The sequence below is a fragment of the Mastigoproctus giganteus genome, chromosome 6 (genome assembly GCF_048544385.1).
Source record: "Mastigoproctus giganteus isolate SK-2022 chromosome 6, ASM4854438v1, whole genome shotgun sequence".
In the NCBI taxonomy this organism is placed as follows: domain Eukaryota; kingdom Metazoa; phylum Arthropoda; class Arachnida; order Uropygi; family Thelyphonidae; genus Mastigoproctus; species Mastigoproctus giganteus.
In genome coordinates, this window is record NC_143580.1 from 139223370 (window position 1) to 139248233 (window position 24864).

A 24864-nucleotide genomic window follows, 5' to 3' on the forward strand; every position below is an offset into this window, starting at 1 on the left:
CTACAGCCAAAGGATCAGGGCATAATTTCAACTTTCAAGGCCTATTATCTACGAAGAACTTTTGCGCAAGCAGTGCAAGCTATGACAGTGGAAGGTGCAATTTCGTTGACTGAGTTTTAGAAGAATTTTAATATTAGGCAAGCTATTGAAAATATTTATGAGTCATGGTAAGAAGTTATGGCTAGTACAATGAGGGCTGTATGGAAATACCTTCTGCCTTAATGTGCAAATGACTATTTTGGCTTCAAAAATCAAGTTGACGCTGTTAGTAAAGAAATTAGTGTCACTGGAAAGGATCTTGGCTTTGAAGATGTTGATTCTCCTAATGTCAGAGAATACCTGCATTCACATTCACAACCACTCACTGACACGGATCTTATAGAATTGGAGCAACAGCGTGCCTATGACAAGAAAGAAGAAATTGTGACTGAAGGAGAGGAGTGTGTCTCTAAGGAAACTCTGTTAAAGGAACTCGAGCATATGTTTCAAAATTTGGAAACTGTTAAGCAACAAATTATGGATTTAGATCCAAATGTGGAAAGAAGTATGCTAGTTTGCCAAACACTAGAAAATGGAATTAGCTGCTATTGTAAATTTTATAAAGAGAAAAAGAGACTACAACTATTCAAACGATGCTTGAAAAATATTTTTCCAGAAAGTAGTATATCCATTTTTCACTCATTTTTAGCTCATTTCTTTAATAAACGTTTTTTAGCTTACTTGCTTATCATTATTTTTTATATTTAAAAATATAAATGTATTTTAAAGGCCTAAATTAAGTTTTCTACCGAATGTTCCAAAACATCATGGATGAATTAGAATTTTTCCCATTGGTTTTCAACTTCGATATATGCGGTTTCCAGATATACAGTACACTCATTGCATGAATTAACCACATATATCAAGGTTTACCTGTACAATCATAACTCTTGACGTTTTCTCAACATAGCCCTGTAATTATTAAATCCTCAGATCTTGTACTCTTGTCATTAGTACCAAAGTATATAATAATATCATCTTTTGTGCCCTTAAAAGATGCTAAGTGGTCTACAACATCATGAACTTTAGCCCCTGGCAGACATACCGTGGTCCTATTTCATCTCTCCTTTTTGCACAATATATTTCCCACTAACTCTGAATAACCCTAAAATCAACTATGGCTACTTCCTGTGGGAAGAAGGCTATCTGCTGCACAGGATGTTGTTTTTGTTGTCTGCTGCTAGAGCATGGGCTCAAGCACTGGGATGGGCGACTGAGTGCTTCATGGGTCCCTAGTAATCCTTCAAGGCATCAACTGTATTCTTAAAGCCCTCACATAAACCAATTAGAATGGTGAATTTGCATTTTACCTACTCATGCTCTTTGCAACACAAACAAAGGCATCCTCTCTGGCTGTATCATGTCCTGGTCAAGGTAGTTTCACAAAACAATAACAAGTAATGTATAAAGTATAGTCCTGATTTGCAGGAGCATTTTTGCTACACTGAGCCCATTGCTTTGCTGCTCTAGTCTGAGGCATGATTTTACTCAGAATTTAATTTAAAAATAACATACAAAACTGAGAGATACAAAAATAGTAACACGACACTAAACTTTCTTATTTGATGGCAGTACAAACGATGCTATTTTAGGTTGTTATTTATCATTTAGTTTTGTTATGTAGCATGTGCTAACACTATTACATTTTTACTGCCTTTCTAATTCCTTAGCTAAAAACAAAAAAAATGCCAACTTACGTCATTAGAACCTTTGACTACTAATTTACTACGACTAGAACACTACAATTACCACTAGGATGCAATCAACTACAAATTAATAATTACCAGATATGTTATTCATGCAAAAATCACTACTGATACAAAAGCTCTTCTTGTTAGAGGTCACGACTTACTAAATCCCTAACTAAATTTTAAAATAAGCTAAGGAATCAAAATAGGACTATTAAAACTACTTTTTGTCTTCAGTACCTTTCAAGAAAATAGCTAAAAAAAAAAGATAGAGGCTGTAATGACAGCCTCTTTCAGGACTAACCTGTCCCTCATCTATAACATACTATGGGATTTTCTTGATTTCTTCTGGGAACTACACCATGTAAATGTATGTTTAGCCCTTGAGTAAAAGTTATCCACATGTGTATCAATATTTTCAATATTTTTCATTTAAATAACATAAGGAAAATAGATCATAATTGAAGCAATACTAGAAAATGATTTGAAATAAGCATCATGTTGCTTTCTTGTGGAGTCTGTTACTTAATTTTTGTAATTATTTTTTTTTTAACTTAACAATGCCAGTATTCAGAAGTTTCAACATCAGTATTCAGGAGCAAAAGGTTTTGTTCATCCAATAATTTTTCAATTGATCAACCTCTTTTATCTAACTGAGGAGATCCCCACAACGGATGATGTTTGTTTACATTGCTCTTGTTACACAAAGATGGTAGGTGAGTCCCCATTTTCAAGGTCATTGTATGGATGCTGATTCATTTAGTCAAAAAAGAGAAACTGGATAACAGTTTTATTGCCTATTTTAACCTATGGAGCTGAGGGCTAGGTAACAGAACTGAAATTAAAAGAACTGATCAAAAATTACAACATTCAAAAATGGAATTTTTTAGAAAAATAAATGGAACTATAACATGGAATCAATAGCAAGGTCTTATTACAAATTATGAAAAGAAAACATTTTATGGTAACAAACAGTGCTTTTTTTGGGATGGTACACAACGGTACGGCGTACCGGCACCTTTATTAACAGTGATGTGTGACATTTGGATGCAGAGCACTTTGAAATTTATAGTATTCCATAAATTTTTTTCACACGTTTACCCACTATTCAAATAAGCTTAAAATGATTTAACTAAATCTGCATTTTTCACTGTCTATTGTTAAGATATTTTCTATATAAAACTGTATAAACATTTTTATAATTCTAAATTACTCAGTCGGGCCTCTGTTTAACGAAGTCCTTTATAGCGAATCATTTTGAATTCCCTTTGGAAGTAACATTTAAAATACTTTCTGTTGAGCGAAGAAAATTTTCATATAGCGAACGGATTAGTAAAGAATTAACTCGGTACGCACTGTTCGCATTTCTGGCCTTCAGGCAATTAGTGCTGCTGCGCGCATTAAGAGATCTAAAGGGATTACCATTCTACAACTTAGTTGTACCTGGTAAAACCTATCCGACCACCTGTCCCACATACGGTGAAGTCGCGCTGGTCAAAAGTGAGATCAAGGGGTATTCTCAATGGGCTCCACCTTCTACTGCAGTGGTGTCCAACCTTTTCCTGTACAGGGGCCATATTAAAAAAAATTCAAAGTTAGATTTCTTTAATGTGTTACATTTTTCATATCTTGTTGCATGTAAAAGTAAAATTGAAAATATTCGAAAATTTTATTAAGTACAATACACAATTACATTTATTGAACAAAACATTTAATGAGAAATTTTTTTTGATAATTAATAAAAATTAAAATGCTGTTTTATTTCACTTTCCGGGAGGGGCTGTAGGTTGGACACTGCTGTGAATCAACTGTAAGCGCCTCATTCGAGAATTAGGAGAGCCTGATTTTCTTTTACCCCGACAAATAATCATCTGTTGTTTCGCGGAAGTGCATTATCCACATTTTTCCGTAAATTTTCCCTTTCTCTGTTTACATGGCACAGTACCTGAATATCAGAATGACAGTCACATTTCGGACAGTTTCAAAAAAAGAAAAGAAAAAATTCAAATTTAAGAACTAGTGACAATACTGATGACGAGAGAAGGAAAACGAGGACAACGAAGATATTAAACCTTCTAAACATGAATTGTTGGTATTTGGTGAAAATGAAATTAGAAAATTGTCAATGAGGTTACAGTTAAATGAAAGAAATACAATTCGTGGATTTCGGGAATCCCTAATTGAAAGGGTGGTTTCGGAAGAATTGAAGCATTTTATGGATGCTCTGAGTGCGATACCAATTTCATCGAGTGAATGTGAATGGCGATTTTCACAAATGAATCTGATCGCCAGCCCAACCAGAGCTTCCTTGATGACAGAATTGTTTCTTAAAATTGTAGGCCCACCGCTGACCCGTTTCGATCCAGCAAAATATGTCGATTTGTGGCTGCTTCGGAAACGTCATTCAGCAAGAGACACACAAAGAGGAAGAAAAAAAGTCGGCAGGGTGTCGGATGAGAACTTAATAAAAATTTGGAATATTCTACAAAAGCTTTATTATGAAATTATTTTTACTTATTATTTTTAGGGTCCGTAGTCTAACGAAGAACCCTAAAAATAATAAGTAAAAATAAATGTCACTAGGTTGTCCGTCTGTCACAGCACTGTATCTCCCGAACCACTCAATCTATTGACTTGAAATTTTGCATGGGTTTGTACATCATGTGAGCCAACATATGCCATATTGATCGTTGTTGACAAAAATTTGTTTAAGAAATGTGGGGGGGGGGTAAAATTTTTTTGACAACCTATAGCTTGTTATACATCATTGGAAAGAGCTCAACGAGTAGGTTTAAAATATTTTTAAAATTAAAAATGCGGGCGCCAGACAGGAAAATGTAATTTTCGTGTCCTCCCCTATATTTCCATCACTAATGGAGCTAAAAATTTAAAAATCACATTAGCTATACATTATTCGATGCTTATCAAGGGAAAACTATTCCAACTGAAATCTATCATTTACTTTTTGTGTTAAAATTAAAAAAACAATTTTTTATTGCACTTCAATAGTGCACTTCTTTGTACTACGTAACTCTCCTTTTGATGACGAAAAGATTGCTAAATACCTATTTAATAATTCTATAAAGGTCATTTATAAATTTTGCGACGAGAACTATTTTTTAACAATTTTAAAAGTTGGAGTTGTCCTGACAAGGAGGTACTCAGAGAGCCAGTGTTGAGGTGGTGGTAGTGGGGAGGCACCTGCGTGTAGTCTTGCATGGCCCTCACCTGCCAGTTGCCCAAGACTTTAATCACTTCTCCAGGAAGAAGTCGGAGTCACTTCTCCCACCTTTGCCATTCACAACAACTGGAAAGACTCAAATAGACAACGTTTTCATTAGTTCCTCAGTTTTAGGCCAAGCCAGGGTACTAGAAACTTTTTTCAGCTACCATAAAGCTCTCTATTTGAGATACTACACTAACGACCATTTATAACTACGGACCTTCATCTTGAGTGCCCGGCACTCAGTAGTTGACCGATTTATTAACTTATTTTATTCACATTTTACTTATTTTTTTATATACTTGAATACATTTATGCTTAATAAACTGTGTTAATATACTAAATTTGTTGTTCTTATTCCAAAATCATTACTACTAAAGTAACAATATCAAGAAAAAAAAAATTTTAGAGTACTTTTCATATCCTTTTAATTTTCAATTTTTCCTGATAGCAAAGAATGAGAACCGGAACCTATTTTTTTTTACAAAAAAAGCACTGATAACAAATATCCTGTCAGAGGTAAGGAAAGCAAACTTAAGATTGTATGAGTGTGTAGAAAGAATAGGAGAAGGGAAATTAACTAAACAAACATTCAAAGCAAAAATGAATGGTAATAGGCCTAGAAATAGAACAAGAGAAAAAGTGGACTAATGGTGTCACGCAAGCATTAGAATGGGGGCATATTCTAGCTAGGGCTAAAAATCAAACAGGTAAGAGAAGAGCATGGAACAAATTAGTTGATGAATGGCTAAAAGGTCAGATGGAAAGTAATGTCCTATAATACTGCACTGACATGCACTAACACAGCAATGTATACACCTAATGAGTATAACAATTTGTATTGATAGCAACAATTGTAATTTTTTTTTTAAAGAAAACTACTTGGAAGGAAACTGCATTAAATTAAACAAAAAAAAATTCATCCTGTGCAAGGCATCCTGACACAGGATACGAATTTTGAACAGTCCTGTTCACCATGACCTCAGCATTCACTTGGATACTTGCTTGCATTGCCGAAAGAGTGGTAAATTGTAATTAACAATTTTAAGATAATTAAATTGGTCTTTTTTTTTTAAACAGTGCACAAAACCAATGCTAAAATTACATTCAACAATTTTCCTTTATTCAAAAACAATTCAAGCGATTTAAACGATTCATTTTTTTAAACCTCCTTCAGGTCTACCCATAAATTGAACATAACTACTTGATATAGTGTTTATAAGATGCTATTCTTTTATTATAAAATTTTATTCTTAATTTTTTTTTTTAACTGAAATTTATTATATCTACCCCTTTCATTAACAGCTGATTTTTTGGTCAACAAACACACATTAAACAATTAAACACATTATTATGAGGAGTAGTAGTACTGGTAGTGGCAAACGATGCAAGAGAGCAACTTTAAAAAAAAAAAAACCTTCCCATTTCATCTATCCATCCCCACCAAGAGCGTGTCTAGTTCTTCCTTGAATTTATTCAAACTATCCACTCCACAACTTCAGATGAAAGTTGATAGTTACTCTAGGATTACTGCCATCCATATACAATACCTTGCATTTGTCAGCCCAACTGGCTAATTTTCCTAGATCTTGTTGCAGTAGCATACCATCATTACTGTTAGTATCATCTATCAGTATTATTATTACTGTTAGTATCATCTATCTTTGTATCATCTGCAAACGTAGACATTAAGCTTAATATACCTTCATCAATATTATTAATAAATACAGAAAACAACAATATGCCCAGTAGTGAACCCAGGGGGCCTCCACTAATAACATTAGTCCATGAATAGCAGTGTCCATTGATAACAATTCTCTGTCTTCTCACACTCAACCATCCCTTTATCCATAGTAATTTGCCCTTAATGCCACACTATTTCAATTTGTACAACAGTCTTTGATGTGTAACATAAAAGCTTTTTTATATCATATAGTTGAATTTTCCTAAAATTAAACTATATGATATAAAAATTATTTTTACATCCAGTTCCTTTGTATCCATAGTATTCTATCAAATTGGTCAGACATGATTGACCCTTGACAAATCCATGCTTTTAGTAAAGTATAACTGCACTCTAGTCTAGATAGTCCTGCATCACTTCTTCAACCAGTGGCTCCATTATTTTTCATGGAATAGAAGATACGCTTACAGGTCTGTAATTACTCGTGTCACCCTTTGATTCCCCTTTGTGAATTGGGGATACATTTATACATCTCCAGTCCGCAGGGACCTCCGAATCCAAGGATGATCTCATAATTATGGTTAAGGGTCTGCTTATTTCCTTCACCCTCCCTTATTATAACTGGATAGAACCCATCCATGCTGGGTGCTTTTCTTACATTTAAACCAGCAATTTCTCTTCTACTTTCCTCAGTTATTACAAAATCATTTAGCTCTTTGTTAGAGTTTAATAAATTATAGCAACATCCTCCACAAAGAATTCCTTACATGTAAATGTAGATGCAAAATACTTAAAAAGGTTTTAGGGCTGAAAGCCTCAGACTAAGGAAAATTCACTAATCAAACAAGTTAGTGCATAGAATCATGTTAGTTTGTAGTAAATCACAAAGTAGGTGAAATGGCATCATATTTGTTATCTCATATTGTGAATGCCTTCACAATGAGTTACCCTGATACTGCACTACCTCAAATAAGCGACACTTCACCAGTGGATTAGACTAATTTTACTTATTCTCAGCAGATACCACCATCCAGATGGCACAGTTTCAAACCTTTTTGGCCTCTCATCAGTGGGCAGGTAGGTATTCGAGGTTCTCAGGGCAACTCATTGTGAAAGCATTCACAATATGAGATACAGGCAACCCCCGTATAACACGGTACTTCAACAACACGGCTTCGCTCTAACACGGGTTTGAGAATTGTGGCAATCCTCGCACAACACAGTACTTATATAATATGGTTTCGCTCTAACACGGTTTGAGAATTGCGGGAAATCTCGCATAACACAGTATTTTTGGGCTTTTGTGCTGGGAAAACCCTGCTATTATGTTAGATGACATTTTTAACGTTTCCATTCCTTTTTGTGAATCCTTGCTGTTGTCTTGTTAGTTGTTATCGCCTTCGTGATATTTTTCCAAAGCACATTTCTAGAGGTTGCCACCATAAAACAATTTGCAGTTTCCAGTTTATTGGTCTTTTCTGATAGTGTAAGCAATTATAAACAGGTAGTAAACTCGATCTTGCATTTTCTATAGTACCGATAGCTGGAATTCTGTGGGTTTTCATGTAATTATAGTGAAATGTGTTCCCCTTCTGTGAAATATTCAATCATATAAAAGACAAACAAATTTTCAGAAACTCACTACATCTTTTCTCACTTGTGCATGCCGTGTTCTTTGTTATTAATTGCTTATAATTTTTACTGTTTTAAATTTTACAACCAAAAAAAAAAAAAAAGTCAGTGAACATATCAATCAGTTAGTATGTACATATTACAGTACGTATTAATTAAGCTATGTATGTAAGCGTAAATTTATTTTTATTTTGCTAACTGGAAAATATTTTCGATTTTCACGTACCGTTTAACTTTGTTAATTGGTAAGGTATAAAGTTAAATTTGTGCTTTATATCTTTAAAGTGAGGGGGGGGGGTCCACTGTATTTTGTTGGGAGATCCCTGGGTTAGGTGCTATTGAACTTGTGCTTGTTTGAGACCATAAAAAATTGTGACTTCGAAGCATACAGATTGTGACTTTTAAAGAAAGAAGAAGGTAGACGAAATCTAGATGCTGCAGAAGAGATTGTGCTTAGCAGCAATGAAGAGGAAGAAAATTAAATGAATGTATATTATCTGACATATAAGTATCACAGTTTGTAAGGTATCACATTTGTTCAGTTATTACTATTTATGTTACTACTATTATAAAAATAAAGTTAAAATATTAAATGATTACTACTATAAAAATTAAGTTTCCGATAGTTATAAAAAATAATGGTGTATTTTTGTTAGCTTTTGGAATGTAACTCCCCCTTTTGTACTGGTCCTTAGTCCCGTATAACACGGTTTCAGATTACATGAGATTTTGTAGGAACCAAACTACCGTGTTATACGAGGATTACCTGTATAACAAAAACGATGCCATTTCACCTACTTAGGTGATTTACTACAAACTAACATGATGCTAGGCATTAACTTGTTCGATTAGTGGATTTTCCATAGTCTGAGGCTTTCAGCCCTAAAATCTTTTTAAGTCTTTACTGTTGCACACCATCTGGCATCTCTCATACTGTGGAGTTACACTTCATAACTAGCTTGTCACTTATTGTAACACCAGGGTACCTATCTGTCCACCGATGAGAGGCCAAAAAGCCTTGAATTGGTGACATTTGGGTGGTGGTGGTGGTGGTAGTGGTAGTGGTACCATCCACGGAGAATAAGTAACATCAGTCTTCTCCACTGGTGAAGTGTTGCTTTTGTAGTGGTGCAATTCAGGGCAACTGGTTGTGAAGGTATTCACAATATGTGATATAACAAAAACGATGCCATTTCACCTACTTCGGTAATTTACTACAAATGAACGTGACACATAGCATCATCTTGTTCGAGATGCAAAATCCATATTCAGCTTGTCAGCAACCTGAACAGAATCATTAACACTTGAATCATCAATATCAAGTGGACCAAAGTAACTCATCCCCTTCCTTCTAGTGTTTAATATATGCATCCCATGCATTTTTTTTTCTGCCAGAAATCCCATTAGTTCATCTGACATCCATTTAGGTCTAAGCCTTGAACAGTATTTCTTTGTTGGTATGAAAAGCCTTTCCTCGAAAGCTTCCTATTTTAAATTTTCTGATGGTAATATCAGTTGGTCCCACTATACAGAATTTAAATACTGTCTGAGACCACTATAGTCTCCTTTACAAAAGCTAAAACCCTTCTCTTTACCTTTCATAGTAGTTATATTTTTATGTAAATCCCACATCAATATGCTGTGATTACTGCCACCTAGTGATTCTTTTATCTGCAGATTCTTAATGCATGAATAATCACTGCTGATAATCAGATCAAGAGTATTACTCTCTTGCTGCCTCTCTAACATGCTGTTGTAGAAAACGATCATCCAATAAATCCACAAAAGTCTTGCTAGCATGTAGGTGACCAACCAACAAGTTGCAGTCAATATCTGGAAAGTTAAAATCTCCCAATATAAGCCATTCTGATTTACCTGCCACTATTTCTCTGTACAGTTGTTCATTGTACTCATCGGTCATTAGGCCTACTCCTCTTCTCATTTTTGCTTTCATAGTGCCTATGTCACACCAAATTGACTCAACATTACATTGGCCACATGTCAATTTGATGCACTGCCTTAGATTTTGTGGTTTTTCACTAAGGGCATAACCCCTTCCCCCCCACTCCTCGTCGCAGATGTTGTACACCCCATATTCAAATTCTGCATCCCTTATATCTGAGTGACACAATGTCTCTGGTATCCCACAGACATTGTATCATCTCTGGTATTCAAGGTTGTCCTTGATTGGAAGTACCTTGGGGCAAAATTTGACTCCTCAGGAAAGACAGTGTCTGATCCCTCCCTGGATGACCTGATGGGGCAGCTGCAGAAAGCACCTCTAAAATCCCAGCAGAGATTGTTCATTCTTAGAACTTACCTTCTGCCAAGATTTTATCAATTAACTTTTGGTAGGGTAACAGCAAGCAAATTAAATAAAATACACAATCGGGTGAGATCAGCGGTAAGATCATAGCTTAGGTTACCGAATGATGTGATTACAGCCTACTTCCATGCGGATATAGTTAATGGAGGACTAGTTATCCCATCATTTAGGTGGGTGATTCTGCTATTGAAGAAGGAGCAACTTGAGAAGTTGCAGCTCTCTCCTTCAGAGTTCACTAAGTATTTGGTAACCCAGATGGCAGTTAAGAAAGAGTTGAATGCTCCAGGAGGGTAGAAAAAGGATAGAAAGCAAGGCATCAATAAAGAGCAGATGGAGCTGTCTCCTTCACTCCTCTTTTGATGGCAACTGTTTCAAAAATTCTGCACAGGTTAAATCGCAGCATCAGTGGGTGGACGATGGAACCAAGTTGCTATCTGGCCAAGCATTTATTGACCTAGTTTGAACCAGGATCAATGCCCTTCCAACCCCCCTCAAGAGCATCTCGAGGATGTAGTTCAGATGGCAATGTCGGGGGTACAACGCGGTGCAACTGCTCACCCATATAGTTCAAAGGCATCATATATAACTCATGGAATATGTGTTAAAAGGCACAATGCTGTTGCAAACAGGTTGTCTCAAAAGGGTGGGAGGTACAGGAGGAGCCTCAGTTTACTAAACAGGATGGAGTTCAAAAATGGAGTTCACTGGACTTCCTATGTGCGAAGGCCGGCTCTGTCTATCTCTTGGATGCACAAGCAGTGGGTACTGGGACGGAACTCGAAGAAGTCCATAAGATTAAAAGTTGTTATTATGATCAGAATAGTGATTTAAAGCAGCAAATAAAAGACAAGTTTGATAAATTTTAGGTTGTAAGTTCTATCACAGTCTCATACAGGGGAGTATGGTGCAGGTCTTCTGCTAGCCTGCTCCTGAGTATGGGACTGAGTAATTCCAATTTAAAGATTATTTCTTTGAGGGCACTGCAGGAACTCTGAGCTGCTGGGGAGTTCATCAGTGAATGACATGAGTGTTATACCTGATGGATTACCTAGCATGTGCTAGCATTGTTCTGTATTTATGTAAGGTTTTTCTTTTGCTGTTTAAACGAAAGAAGAAATTTGTAAAAAAAAAAAAAAAATCATTAATGCCAAGCAAACTGGAAATCAAAATTACAGGAAAACCCAGAAGGTACATGAAAAATAAAATAAAAAGAAAAGCAGCACTTAATGCTGTAGATCCCATGATTTCAACATCTTCATCAAGGGTCAAAGATCAAAACTACAGGAAAGACAGTAAGAAGTAAGGCCCCCTGTTTCTGACATGAAATATACAGTTGAAATGGTGAAGCTGGTTGAAATGGTGAAGCTGGTTGAAATGGTGAAGCCATATTGCATTTTGAATTAAGCGGCAGTAGAAGTAAAGTCAAGAAGTAGTAGTAAGCTAGGGAAATGCTGGTTTAATATTTCGTGGCTGACCCGACAGTGGCAGAGAAAAGAGACTGAGAAAGGGAAAAGGAGAAAAAATAAAGAAAAGATAAGAAAAAGACTTACTGGAGTGCCAAAGAAGGAATTGTGCCAGTATACTAACAGTGAAAGAGATACTCCGCATTGTCATGAGAGGAAGCCAAAGGATTAAAGCTATACAGAATATTTATGGTATGTAACAGTGACCTCAAGTATAGGGAAAAAAGGAGACAGTAAGTCAGACAAAATTAAAATTAAGAGGGTATGTTGGAAGATCGGCATTAAACAAACGAAGTAGTACGTCCCAGGATAGAAGAGAAATTATCAGCTTAAAAAGTAGTGGCAAAAAGTCACTAAACTTTGTGTAAGGCAAAAAAAGTATGTTACAGTATAAAAATAGCATCTCAATACCGCATTCAGTAAACTAATGGCGCATGAAAAATAAAAATGTAGGGGAGTAGGATAGCAAAAAGAGTTTGGAACAAGAGGGAAAATTAGGTGGGCTCGGGCAGTCCAGGTTTGCATTTCCCATTCCTGTAGTAGGACTATGAACAGTTCTGGGAGTACACTTCGTGTGTTTAAGTCAGTTATGTTAAAATAATAATAGAAAAATAATAAAATTAAATTAAAACAAAATTAAAAATTAATTTAGATAAAGATAGAAAAAATAAAATTAAATTAAAACAAAATTAAAAATTAATTTAGATAAAGATAGAAAAAATAACAAAATTAAATTAAATTAAAACAAAATTAAAATGAAAGATATATATATATATATATATATATATATATATATATATATATCAGTACCCCCCATGGTAGCCAATCGGTGGGTATAAGTTTTTCAGACTGTAAGGCGCCAAAGAGGCTGGGGGTATTATCTTTACAATATGTAAAAGTCTGTGAGTAGTAGGCTATCAGCTAGTCATAATATTATAGATATCTGTTAGGTGGTTAAACATCTTTTTATATTTGATAATATGGAATGCTTTGTTGAAAGATAGACTCAAAATTTGACCTATCTTTAGGGGCAAATATCTTAAGGTGGAACACCTTCGATTCTCTCATTTTTGCCACCATTGGAAAGAGCAGGTTTTAAGCAACAAGAAATATGGTTTTTCAGTTTTGTGTCTTGCTACTTAAGGCCTAAAAAATGGCCTTAAACATTTTATATTTTCCACATAATATCTGCATATTATTTGATGGCAAAGTTTCACATCTCAATAAGGACAAAACTATTGCATTTACAAGGGTGAAATTTTCTGCAGTTGCTCTGCCCTTTGGTTTAAGGAGAAAGGATATACAGTGAATTCCGGTTATTTGGGCCACCGGTTAATCGGGGCAGCCGTTTATTTGGGGCAAATCTTAAAAAACAGAACCTAATCGAGAAAATAGCCAGTGTTTACTTCGCTTAATTGGGGCAAAATGCCGTTTAATCGGAGGAGGACACCACAGCACTGGAGATCACCCTACGATTGTCTGGAGGCCATAAAACAATAAAAACAATTAGCGGCCACCTGTTTATTGGGCTTTTCTGTTAGTGCAATCTATCATAAACGGATAGTAAACTCAATCTTACTGAATTTGCGATAATACCGACAGCTGGAATTCTGTGGGTTATTATGGTAAAATGTGTTTACACTTCCATGTAATCTTCAATCATATAAAAAAATTAATTTTCAGATCTTCTCTTCATTTCTTTTTAAAGCTTTGTAACTTGTTACTCCGTTCTGACTTGCGCGTATCGTGTTACTTGCAATTTGTGTGTGCTGTGTCCCTTGTTATTGATTGCTTATCTTGTTACTGTTTTAAATTTTAACCCCCACCACAAATGTCAGTGAACAGAAATGTCAACTAGTTAATTAGGTATGTACATATTACAGTACATATTAATTATTCCAATTATCGCGTATATTCTTCCGATTTTATGGTATCATTTAATTTTTTAATTGGTAAGGTAATAAAGGGTAAATTTGTGCTTAATATATCTTTGCTTTTATAGCCTGTGGATAATATTCCTCCTATTTTTGCTAATTAGAATCGCTGTTTAATAGAATTAAAATTCAATTCACAAACGTGATCACAATGACCGCCGCTTACTACACATCGTATAGTGAACGGTACTTTACTATGGTGACCCATCGTAACGTGATTTGATTGTACACTGAACCAATTGTAAAAAGGGGGGGGGGTACATTGTATTTTTAACTATTTACGAAAAATTTCGGATAATTGGGGCAGCCGCTTAATCGGGCCAAAATGCGCTAGTCCCGATATGTCCCAATTAACCGGAATCGACTGTATTTCCAATGCACAAAAAGATCTGTATTTTTTACAATGGAGGTGCAAATGGCAAGAAAAGAAATTACATGGCTTTCTTTAGCACAAGTTCCCAAGCCTGAAAAGTGGTCTTTATTCAGGATTCCAAGCATAAAGATGATGTTCTATTGGTTTCTAAGCTTGAAAGAAGTTATAATTACAAAAAAAAATTATTTAAAATACAACACAATCTGAAATAAGCAAGTGAGTGTGAAGATATTGAATCACTGCTTCGTAATGGACTGGAATTTTTCATTGATGGTTGATATTACTACTTCAAGCAAGCTACAGTGTCGTCCCATTGTTGTTGTTTTTGGAGCTGGAAGATTGGCAATAATTTGTTGTTCAGAAATCAAGCAGACATCTTGTCTAGCAGGCCAGTGAAATCAGCGAGCTGCTCCAGGAGGATACATGAAATTTACCAATACATCATGTTCTTCAAATGAAATTTGAAGAACATGATGAAACACAAATATTTCCAATCCACAAATTACTGTCGTAAATACAGGCAATGTATTGGCGAGGTTGTAAATTAACAACTGGCACATATTGAATATTGATTTCACAAGTCTGATCTACATGAGCTACAAATGATGATGGTGTGACATTTGATACTCTGCAAACACGAATCTGTCTGGTATCAATAGGAATGAAGTGATGATTTTCTCTTGTTCCAACAATAGTATGACTGTCTATGAATCTTTTCTCTTGAAATGGCCTTACTTGCTCAATTTCCTCTCTAGAAACAAAACAGAATTTTATTCCAGTCACATGCTCGTCACAAAATTCAAACGTTTCTTGGTGTCAGGATTTGGTTTTCATTTGGACATTGGACGCTTGCACTTGCTGCCAATCATTTTATTGTTCCACCAATTCCATCACATGGTGACTTGTCATGGCTAGTGCCAAAGAAATTCCATGCAGCACTGATATTAAAATCCTTCTGATGATGACACAAGTTAATAAAATTCTTGAAATTCTTGTATTGAGCTGCAGAACTATCACTGAAGTAGTAAATGTGTCTGATTTCTGTCATGAAACTCGTCAAATATTCAATTAAGTTGGTTAGAAAAACATGCACTATAATTGTGCCGTGTCAAAGGCAGTCACTGATTATGCAGAAACTTATATTCTGAAGTTCAACATCCTTGTAATAAATGACAAATGGATGCAACGTAGCCTGGCTATTCTCCCAGTGGAACCCTTGAACAGCATCTTGCACAACAAATGAATAATTTTCTGCAAAATCCATCAATATGACCAATTCCCCTGTCATTAGGCTTTCTTTGTTGACTTCAAATGGTAGCTTTGATTTTTAGTAACGTAGTGATAACAGGAAAGGTTAAATATCTTTGTACTCAACTCTTCAATAAAATCTTCTGTTGTTAATTGCTTTGTGTCCAGTGTATCTCTGTCAGTGTGTATCCACTGCTTGAATTCAATAATATCTTCTGGTTCATTGTTTTCAAAAATATTCTCTAGAAACTTTTTTTAATTCATCTATTCTTGGACATTTTTCACACCAATGAAGCATACAATCTTTCGGCTCCAAATCGCAAACTGTTTTACCAATGAGAACCTTGTAATCACATTCAACAGGACTTGCTGCTAGCATTAACTTGACATTTTGATGGATTGTGCATACACATACAGAATGTGTTCCTGGTGCACCAACTGTGACACATCACTTGGGTCAAAGTTCACAAAATTTAGAAAATCCAATGTCAGATCCATTTCTATCTCGATAAGTTACAAACATTTCCTTCAAGTTGCTGAATAGTAGTTGCTTTTGCATTTGAATTTTTATTCCATCTGCATTTCTAATGGAAATGTAATCTTTCTTTCCAGGGCATATCCGACTAAATTCATCATCTTCAAAAAATTCCATCATCTTTTGCTTTACTTGCTCAGAAAGCTTTTTTCCAGGTATGGCCATGATTCCTTCTTCTACTTTAAGTCTTCTAGTTTTCTTGGCCATTCTTTCTGAGACACTAAACTCTTCCACTGTTTTCTTTATGGACCAACTAACTGGAGCTAGTGTTAATATTTGAAGTATTTTTGAATGACTTGATACCATCAACTTTTCTTTCAATTCTTTCAGCAGCTCATTGTAATCTAAGCAATTTCCACACTGATGACTTGCACTTGGCTCCATGATGTTATTTGGATCCAATCCACCAATAAATGCAATTTTACTGGCAATTACATCTTGTACTTGACTTTTCCTTCGTTTTGGCCTTGTGAGTCTCTCTTAGCCATTTGCTGAAATTTCAGAGGAGAAATACCAATAGCCATCAAACTTGTGTTCAAGCTTTCAGTCACATGCATTTTGTCATCATGGTCTGATCCAGATGAAGTTGATGTTCCTGTTGCTGCTTTTCGGCTGTTAGACTCTTTTCGGAATGATGGGCACAGCTTCTGGCCTGGTTTTATATCTACCTTTGTTAGGTCTTTCAGGTAGTCTGCCATTGACAAATCAATTGGTTGTAAACTTTTTTTTCACCGTACGATTTTTCTTCTGGAAGGGATTGCAACATGAACGCTCCAAAAATTCAAATTTTGTCAAAACCAAAGCTTCATGATGTAGGCAAATTGTGTCTTCTTCATCCAGTTTTAATCCACAACATCGACTTATCAGCTGTTATTCTTCAAATTCAAATTCTTTAAATAATTTTAACCCAGTTTTACATGTATAGGATAGCACATGAGTCCAGCTTATCTCCAGCAAAATCTTCTGATTCCATGGCTTTCATGCTGACCAATAAGTGGATGTTTCTGCAAGCAATGAAAACTTAATTAACTTTATTACAGTCAAACTATAAAAAATAGAGGAACAAAATAAACAAACTGTTCATCATGAAGATAAAACACATTAATAACAGCATGGTTCAAATATCAGCTATTTATACTTTTTTTTTTGTATGATTCTAGAATATTCCAGAGTTCTAGAACGTTCATCAGGTTTTTGTTTGGAATTCAAGAATATTCTAAAATGTTCTATAATTCTAGAATATTCTATAATTCTTGGGTATTCTTCTAGTATATTCCAGAATTCTAGAATATACTCTATTTCTAGATTATTCTAAACATTAGACAGGATTAAGGAAGTGTTCTGCAAAAAAAGATCTCACAAAATAACAATACGGCACATAAAACTACTTGATGTTTAGGCTTAATTTTAAGGCCTTAAGTGCAAAGACACAAAATAGATAAATGATGATCCTTATAGCTGAAACTCCGCTCTTTCCAGTGGTGGCAAAAACAAGAGAATTGAAGGGGGGGGGGGTCCCACATTAAGATATTTGCCCCTTAAGATAGGACAAATTTGACTATCAAATTTTGAGTCAATCCTTGAAGGAAAATATCTCAGCCAGAAAACAAGAGCTGATATTTAGATAGGCTGAATTCATGCTGTTGGTAAGTGAAATGTCCAAAGAAGAAGGTACCAAAGGTTTTTATTTCAAAGTTATGACTTTCAAAAGTCTTGCTTAAATTTGTTGCAACAAATTTTTGGTGTCAGTTTTAGACCGCAATGTAAAAAATGTGAAGGTTTTTGAGCCTGGACACCAAAAGTTTTGCATTCTCTGCCAAAAGTTAATAGGTATGCCAAGTTTCAGAGCACTACCTTTCACCGTTGTTCAACAGTAACATTTAAAACTTTGAAATTTTTTTGTGATTTATTCCGCATAACACAGGTGACCTCCACAAAAAAGGTGCTTGTGCCTCAAGCATACTATATTTTGAACTGAAATTTTGCACAGCTTCATTTGAAACCTGTTTAAACATCCACACCAAGTTTCAACAAAACTGAAGATGGTCGAGCAGGGACCCCTAGGCCACTTGACAGGGAAAGACCCCAAAATCATTCAGTTCCCTTAGAAGTTGATACAATCCCTAAAAAAATTCCTGATGTGTAGATGAAGACACCTCATCAGTGTGTCATTAACCCAAGCATTCATCAACAGTTAAACCATTAATATCACACATTCTTCTTCTTCTCCACCACAAGTCTAATCAGTACATCTGACATCCATTGTGGTCTAAACCTTGAATAGCATCTCTTAATTAGTATAAAAAGCCTAGTAGCGTCTCTGATTATATCATAGAATCCTTCCCATTTAGAATTTCCTGTTAGCAATTTCATCAGTTGGTTTCATTGCATAGAATTCAAAAACTCTCTGAGACCACTGTAATAACCTTTACAAAATTACAAACCCTTTTCTCTTGCTTTTGACAGCAGTTACGTCTTTAAGTAATTACCACAACAATATACTGTGATCACTGACACCTAGTGGATCTTTTATATGCGTTTTCTGAATGAATTATGAAGGGTCACTGCTGATAATTAGATCAAGAGTACTGTTTTCTCTCACTGTTTAACATGCTGGTGTAGAAAACAGTCATCCAATAAATCCAGAAAAATCTTGCTAATGTGTGAGTGACCAACCCACCAAGTCCAGTCAACATCTTGAAAGTTAAAGCCCCATAATAATAATCTCTTATTCTAATTTTTATTTTTACAGTTCTTATGTTACACCAGGTCAAAACGTCTGGTCAGCGTGAAGAGGAAAAGACCAAACCCTCCAGCATATGACAGCACAACAAAACAAATGGCCCTCAGTCCCCAGCAGCTTTCACTACCCCTCTTACGGCAGCAAGAGGATCAGAGGGTGCTAAGAATCTCTGGGTACGACCAGGCTGCCATGCACGGAAACTGAACTTGGCCTGTTATAACGTAAGATCGCTCATCGCTAAAGACAGAATATTAGAGCTGGAAAAGGAATTAGAAAATGTGAATTGGAATATCATCGGTTTGGCTGAAACAAGAAGAAGAAATGAATCACTTATAAGTTTATCAAGTGGAAATCTGCTGTACACCAATGGAAACGGTGAAAGGAGTGAAGGTGGAGTTGGATTTCTGGTTCATAAAGATTTTAAAAACAACATTTTGGAATTCACAAGTACATCACCAAGGGTGTCAAGACTAATACTCAAGATTTCTAAGAGGTACAAGCTAAAGGTTATAATGATTTATGCACCAACATCGAGCCATGATGATGAAGAGGTTGAAGAAATCTACACCGAAATTGAGAGTCTTCTAGATGAGCAGAAAACCCACTTCACTATTATTATGGGGGACTTCAACGCTAAGGTTGGAAAAAGACAAAACAGTGCAGAAAGGGGAACTATAGGAAATTTTGGAATTGGTGAAAGAAATGAAAGAGGTGAAAGACTTGTGGAAGTTGCAGAATCTCAAGGACTGTCAGTAATGAACATTATTTTCAAGAAAAGGGTGAACAGAAAGTGGACATGGAAGAGTCCAAATGGATTAACAACTAATGAAATCGACTTCATCCTCACTAACAGAAGATATATTGTGAATGATGTTACCGTCCTGAATAAGGTAAATGTTGGAAGTGATCACAGAATGGAAAGAGGTACACGATATATATGTAGGAAAGGAAAGGAAAAAACTGACTCGAGTAAATAATACAAAGGTCTTTGAGATAACAGAAGAGGAGAAAAAGCAGTATGTACTGGAACTTAAGAACAAGTTTGAGCTTATGCAGACTGCTCAGGACCAAGATATCGACGAGGAATATTACAACTTTCTGAAAGTGATAAAGCCCAAGAAACCTGTAGGGAAAAAGAAATCCAAAGAAGAAAAAATTAGTCAAGAAACACTTGTCGTGATGAACCGAAGACGACAAATGAAAAGCAAGAAAAACACTGACAGGGAGAAAATTGAGTATACTGAGTTATGCAAAGCCATTAGAAAGAGACTCAGAGGGGACATAAGAAGATTTAACACAAGAAAACTAGAACAAGCATTAAGGGAAAACAAAGGATTTAAATCAGCAGCCATGAGCAGTAATAAAGAAAGAAAAATGATACTGAAACTGAAGCAATGGTGTACTTATAAACAGCAGAAAAGGCATAATTCAAATAGCAGAGGACTACTATAGAGAATTATACAAGCAGCAGGGGAATGATGCCAGCAGTGGGGAAGATGGATTGCAAAGTAGCAACACATACAACATACCCAATATTCTTCCTGATGAAGTAGAACATGCATTGAAGAAAATGAAGAATCGGAAAGCCCCAGGGGAAGATGAAGTTTCTGTAGAGCTGTTAAAATTGGGAGGAAGAGACATAACACAAAAACTGGCAAGGCTCTTCACAAAGTGCATTAGAAAAGGTGTGACGCCTAAGCAGTGGAATAATGCAATCATAGTTTTGCTGCATAAGAAAGGAGATAAATCAGAAATTGGAAATTATAGACCAATTAGCTTGTTATCTCACATCTACAAGTTGTTCACAAGGGTCATTACTAACAGATTAGAAAGAATACTTGATGAGAATCAACCGAAAGAGCAAGCTGGCTTTATGACAGGATTCTCAACTATGGATCACCTTCACATAATATCACAGCTAATGGAGAAAGCAAATGAATATAAAACATCATTATGCCTGGCAATTTGTGGATTATGAAAAGACATTTGACTCCATACAGCATAAGGCAATGTTTCGGGCACTGGAAAGACAAGGCATAGATACCCCACATATTATGATTTTGAAGAAAATATATGAGAATGCTACCTCCTTTATTAGACTAGACAAAGACAGTAGGGAATTTAAAATCGAGAAAGGAGTTCGACAAGGAGACACAATATCTCCGAAGCTGTTTACTGCTGCCCTTGAGGAAGCTTTCAGAAGATTAGACTGGTCGCAGAAAGGAGTCAATATGAACAGAGAGTACCTAAACCATTTACGATTTGCAGATGACATTGTGGTCATAAGCCACGATCCCAAAGATCAGAGGAAAATCTGAATCAGGTATGCACAGTTAGTAAGGATTTTGGACTAAAGATGAATATGGCTAAAACGAACGTAATGATGAACAAGTATGCCACAGAAAGGGAAATAATGATTAAAAAGGTGGAGTCATATATTTATCTGGGACAAGTTATTAGCTGTAATAATGATAAATGGCTAGAAGTCAAGAGAAGAATAAATTTTGGATGGATAGCATTCAGGAAATATAGTCACATACTGAAGAGCAATATCCCAGTTTGTCTGAAACTTAAAATAATGAACCAATGTATACTCCCCACCATAACTTATGGAAGTGAAACTTGGGCACTCACCAAAAGAATGGAAGAGAAGCTGAGAATTACACAGCGAAGAATGGAACAAATTATATTGGGAATCAGACTGTTAGATAAGAAGAGAAACACATGGATTAGGCAGCAAACTCAAGTAAAGGACATTCTTATCAAAACTAAAGAACTAAAATGGTCTTGGGCAGGACACGCAGCTCGAAGACATGATGACAGATGGACTAAGAAAATAACAGAATGGTACCTAAGAGGAGCTAGAAGAAAACCTGGAAGACAAAGGCGGAGATGGATAGATGGAATTCATGAGTTTGTGGGTAGTAAATGGATGGCCAGTACTCAAAACAGAAGAAACTGGAAAGTTGCTGGAGAGGCCTTCATCCTGCAGTGGATTGAAAATGGCTGATGATGATGATGCTACACCAAACTGACTCAAGATTGCACTGGCCATCCATATTGACTGCATACAATGTCTTAGATTTTAAGAGCATACCACCCCATCTCCTGTCCTACCTGTCCTTTCTATCTATCCCCTAACTTCCTATTTCCAGGTGGACAGTCTTCCTATCATCCTTCCTTATCTTCCTTACACTTCAATAAGGAAGACAATCTTCCTTATCTTCATCTGTTCCCTCCTTGCTGGGCCCTCCTTGGCAAGCTCAGATGCAGACCAGGGTTCACTTCCACCAGACTATATCCATCTCCTACTATACCCGACTGCCTCCTCAGGACAAAGGATGGACAATATGGGGTTCCACTAGAGGCCCCCACAACTAAACACCAAAACTTACAATACCTCTGGCATTTAGAGAGTTTGTACTGTGACAGAAAATGCTGTGTAGTTTTAGGGAAGATCCCTGATGACAATAAACACTATGTCCTTTCTGTATAAATTATACTCCTATTCAAATTCTGAACCCTTTGCAGACATTATGGGGATATCCCAAAATCCCCACAATGTCTGCATGTGATGAGTTGACCAGTATTTCAAAATCATAAAATTTATTTACTATGCTCCTAGCACGGTATAAATGCAAGTATACATGTACCTGCTTTTAACTTTAATTTTAACTCTTAGTCACCCTAAACACAGCCCATGTATTTACTTGTTCCATGGTAACCCACAGCAGGCCTTGAAATCTGAAATCCCTGACACCTTTCTTTCAAGGCTACTGCATTTCTTGTGATTGTAAGTGATGTGCAGAGTTGTAAATGATTCTTGCACTGCTTCCAACAGAAGCAGTCCATACCTCTGCCCCTCCAGCTCCTGTTAATCTATTAGATGCATTATCTCTATTAGATGTTAATCTATTAGATGCATTAGATGAGACATCTGACGCTGTCTCAATAGCATCAGCAAATATTCTTGCACCTCTACCATTTAAGTGTATCCTATCCTTGTAGAAACACTCTCCTGTTAATGAGCAGAAACTATGATGGGAAAAATTCTACCCCACGTGCTTTGCATAGTCTCTCCCTGGCCAAATTGATTGACAAGGCTCTCATCATATACACCCTTCTTATCACATCTGGGCAGAATTGCAGATTCATTCAATTTCAATCCTCCCTAATGCAAAACGTTTTCTCAACATTGCTCTGTACTTACTTGTTAATTAAATCCTCAAATGTCCTACTCTTAATATTATTAGTACCAATATGTACTAATGTTATTATACAATATCAGCTTTTGGGCCCTTAAAAGATTACTGCACTACATCATGAAATTAGCCCCCCCTATAGAAAATGAAAATTTCATTTTCACATTCACTGTAATGAAAGTGAACTAAACTTGAATTAAACTTCCTTTTGTTCTTCTGTTATAAAAGCTTTCACATTCATTTTTATAACACCATAATGTAATCAAGTTTGTGTCATACAAATAGCTTTTTTCTTTTATGTTAATCAGTTATTTTATCACTACAAGGTCATTCTACAAAAATTTTCAATTATGACCTACCTGAATCTGAACTGCTCACCCAAATCATCTGCATCTTGAGGAGAAATTTCAAATATTCCAGAAAAAGGAAAAGGGTGTCCTCCATATGCAAATTCTGCATTAAAAAAAAAAAAAAACTTTAAAATAAAAATGGGTTACACTAAAATTAAGTAATAATTTAAATATCATTTCATTTAGTAAGTGAAAGTTTGAACTAATGATGAAAGAATCATCTTTCATTATAAATTACTAAAACTCTAAAACAACTTAAATCAATGATTTTAAAAATTTAATCTGCTAACAAGTGCATGAGGGTCACTCTGAACACCACCCCCTTTTAATTATTCTGCACTTCATAATGACTGTCCTGTCTGTAACTATCAACACCTTGCAAGAAGAGTTCCCCACTTTGTTTCTCCCTTATTAAAAATTTGTCAACTCTCCTTGGAAAATAGTCAGAATACCTCCCATGCAATGATATAGAAATCATTGCACTACATGGTTGCTAAGAGCTTAATGAAAAGAACAATTGTATAATAATAACTGCTCAGAAAGCTTAGGAAACAAATTACCAGAAGTTATAATAGTGAAAGTGATAATGCTGAAAACCAAAGCACCAGCAGTAAGAGTATTAACCAAATGGGTAAACTACTGACATATCAGAACTACAACAAACTGAAATGGCAAAGGTTCAATAACACCAAATAAAATGTTCAAAATGCACACTTTAAAATGCCAACACTGGCACCTAAAACACTGAATGAGTCAAATTGCCCACACTGATACCTAAAACACAATGTTTCAAAATGCCTACTGATCAAACATTGTTGGTCAGAACCACAGGAAATGCTATCAGATGAAAATACCAACTGATTAGTACATGGTGATATTTTAGTTTATCCTCCCAACTTATGGATAAAATCCAGTGGTGTATTATCCTGTGGTGCAGGTGGTACTGCTGCACCAGAGTAATGAAATCAGGAGGCAAAGGGAAAACAGAAAAATCAGAAAAATTACATTAAAAAATTACCTTACACCAGGGCCCAAGCTCGATACACCACTGGATAAAGTCCTTCGGGAGCCCTGAGACCACCTCCCATCTCTTCTGCAGAAAAGCACACTGTGGCTGGGAATCATAAATACCTGGATGTATAACCAAATGAATATTATCACTGCTATGTCTGTTGGTTACATAAGTACTATGAAGAACTATGACAAAGAAAAATTCAATGCTTTTATTTCAATTAAAATTGCCTCAAGTCATTAAACAGGTAATATCTCCCCCGCGTTTAACTATTTATTGCCTCTTCAACACATTAAATAGTTAACTGGGGTGGGGGAGGATGTACAGTGAATTTTCCAAGTAATTAGGAATGAGGAATAGGAAAAGTTGGATAATCAAAAACGAGTTGTTAGTGATCCCACATGTTTCTATG

At 35.8% G+C, this 24864-nt stretch overlaps 1 protein-coding gene across 3 annotated transcripts in view; it reads right to left on the bottom strand.

Moving 5' to 3' along the window:
- The window catches only part of LOC150084618 (deubiquitinase DESI2-like), a 138397-nt gene that overhangs the window by 39035 nt on the left and 74498 nt on the right, over positions 1-24864 (bottom strand). For all 3 annotated transcript variants that reach the window (XM_090375355.1, XM_090375354.1, XM_090375356.1), the window contains exon 4: positions 23450-23543. In XM_090375355.1, the coding sequence (XP_090231481.1) occupies positions 23450-23543 (94 nt within the window). The remainder of the gene's footprint in view (positions 1-23449; positions 23544-24864) is intronic.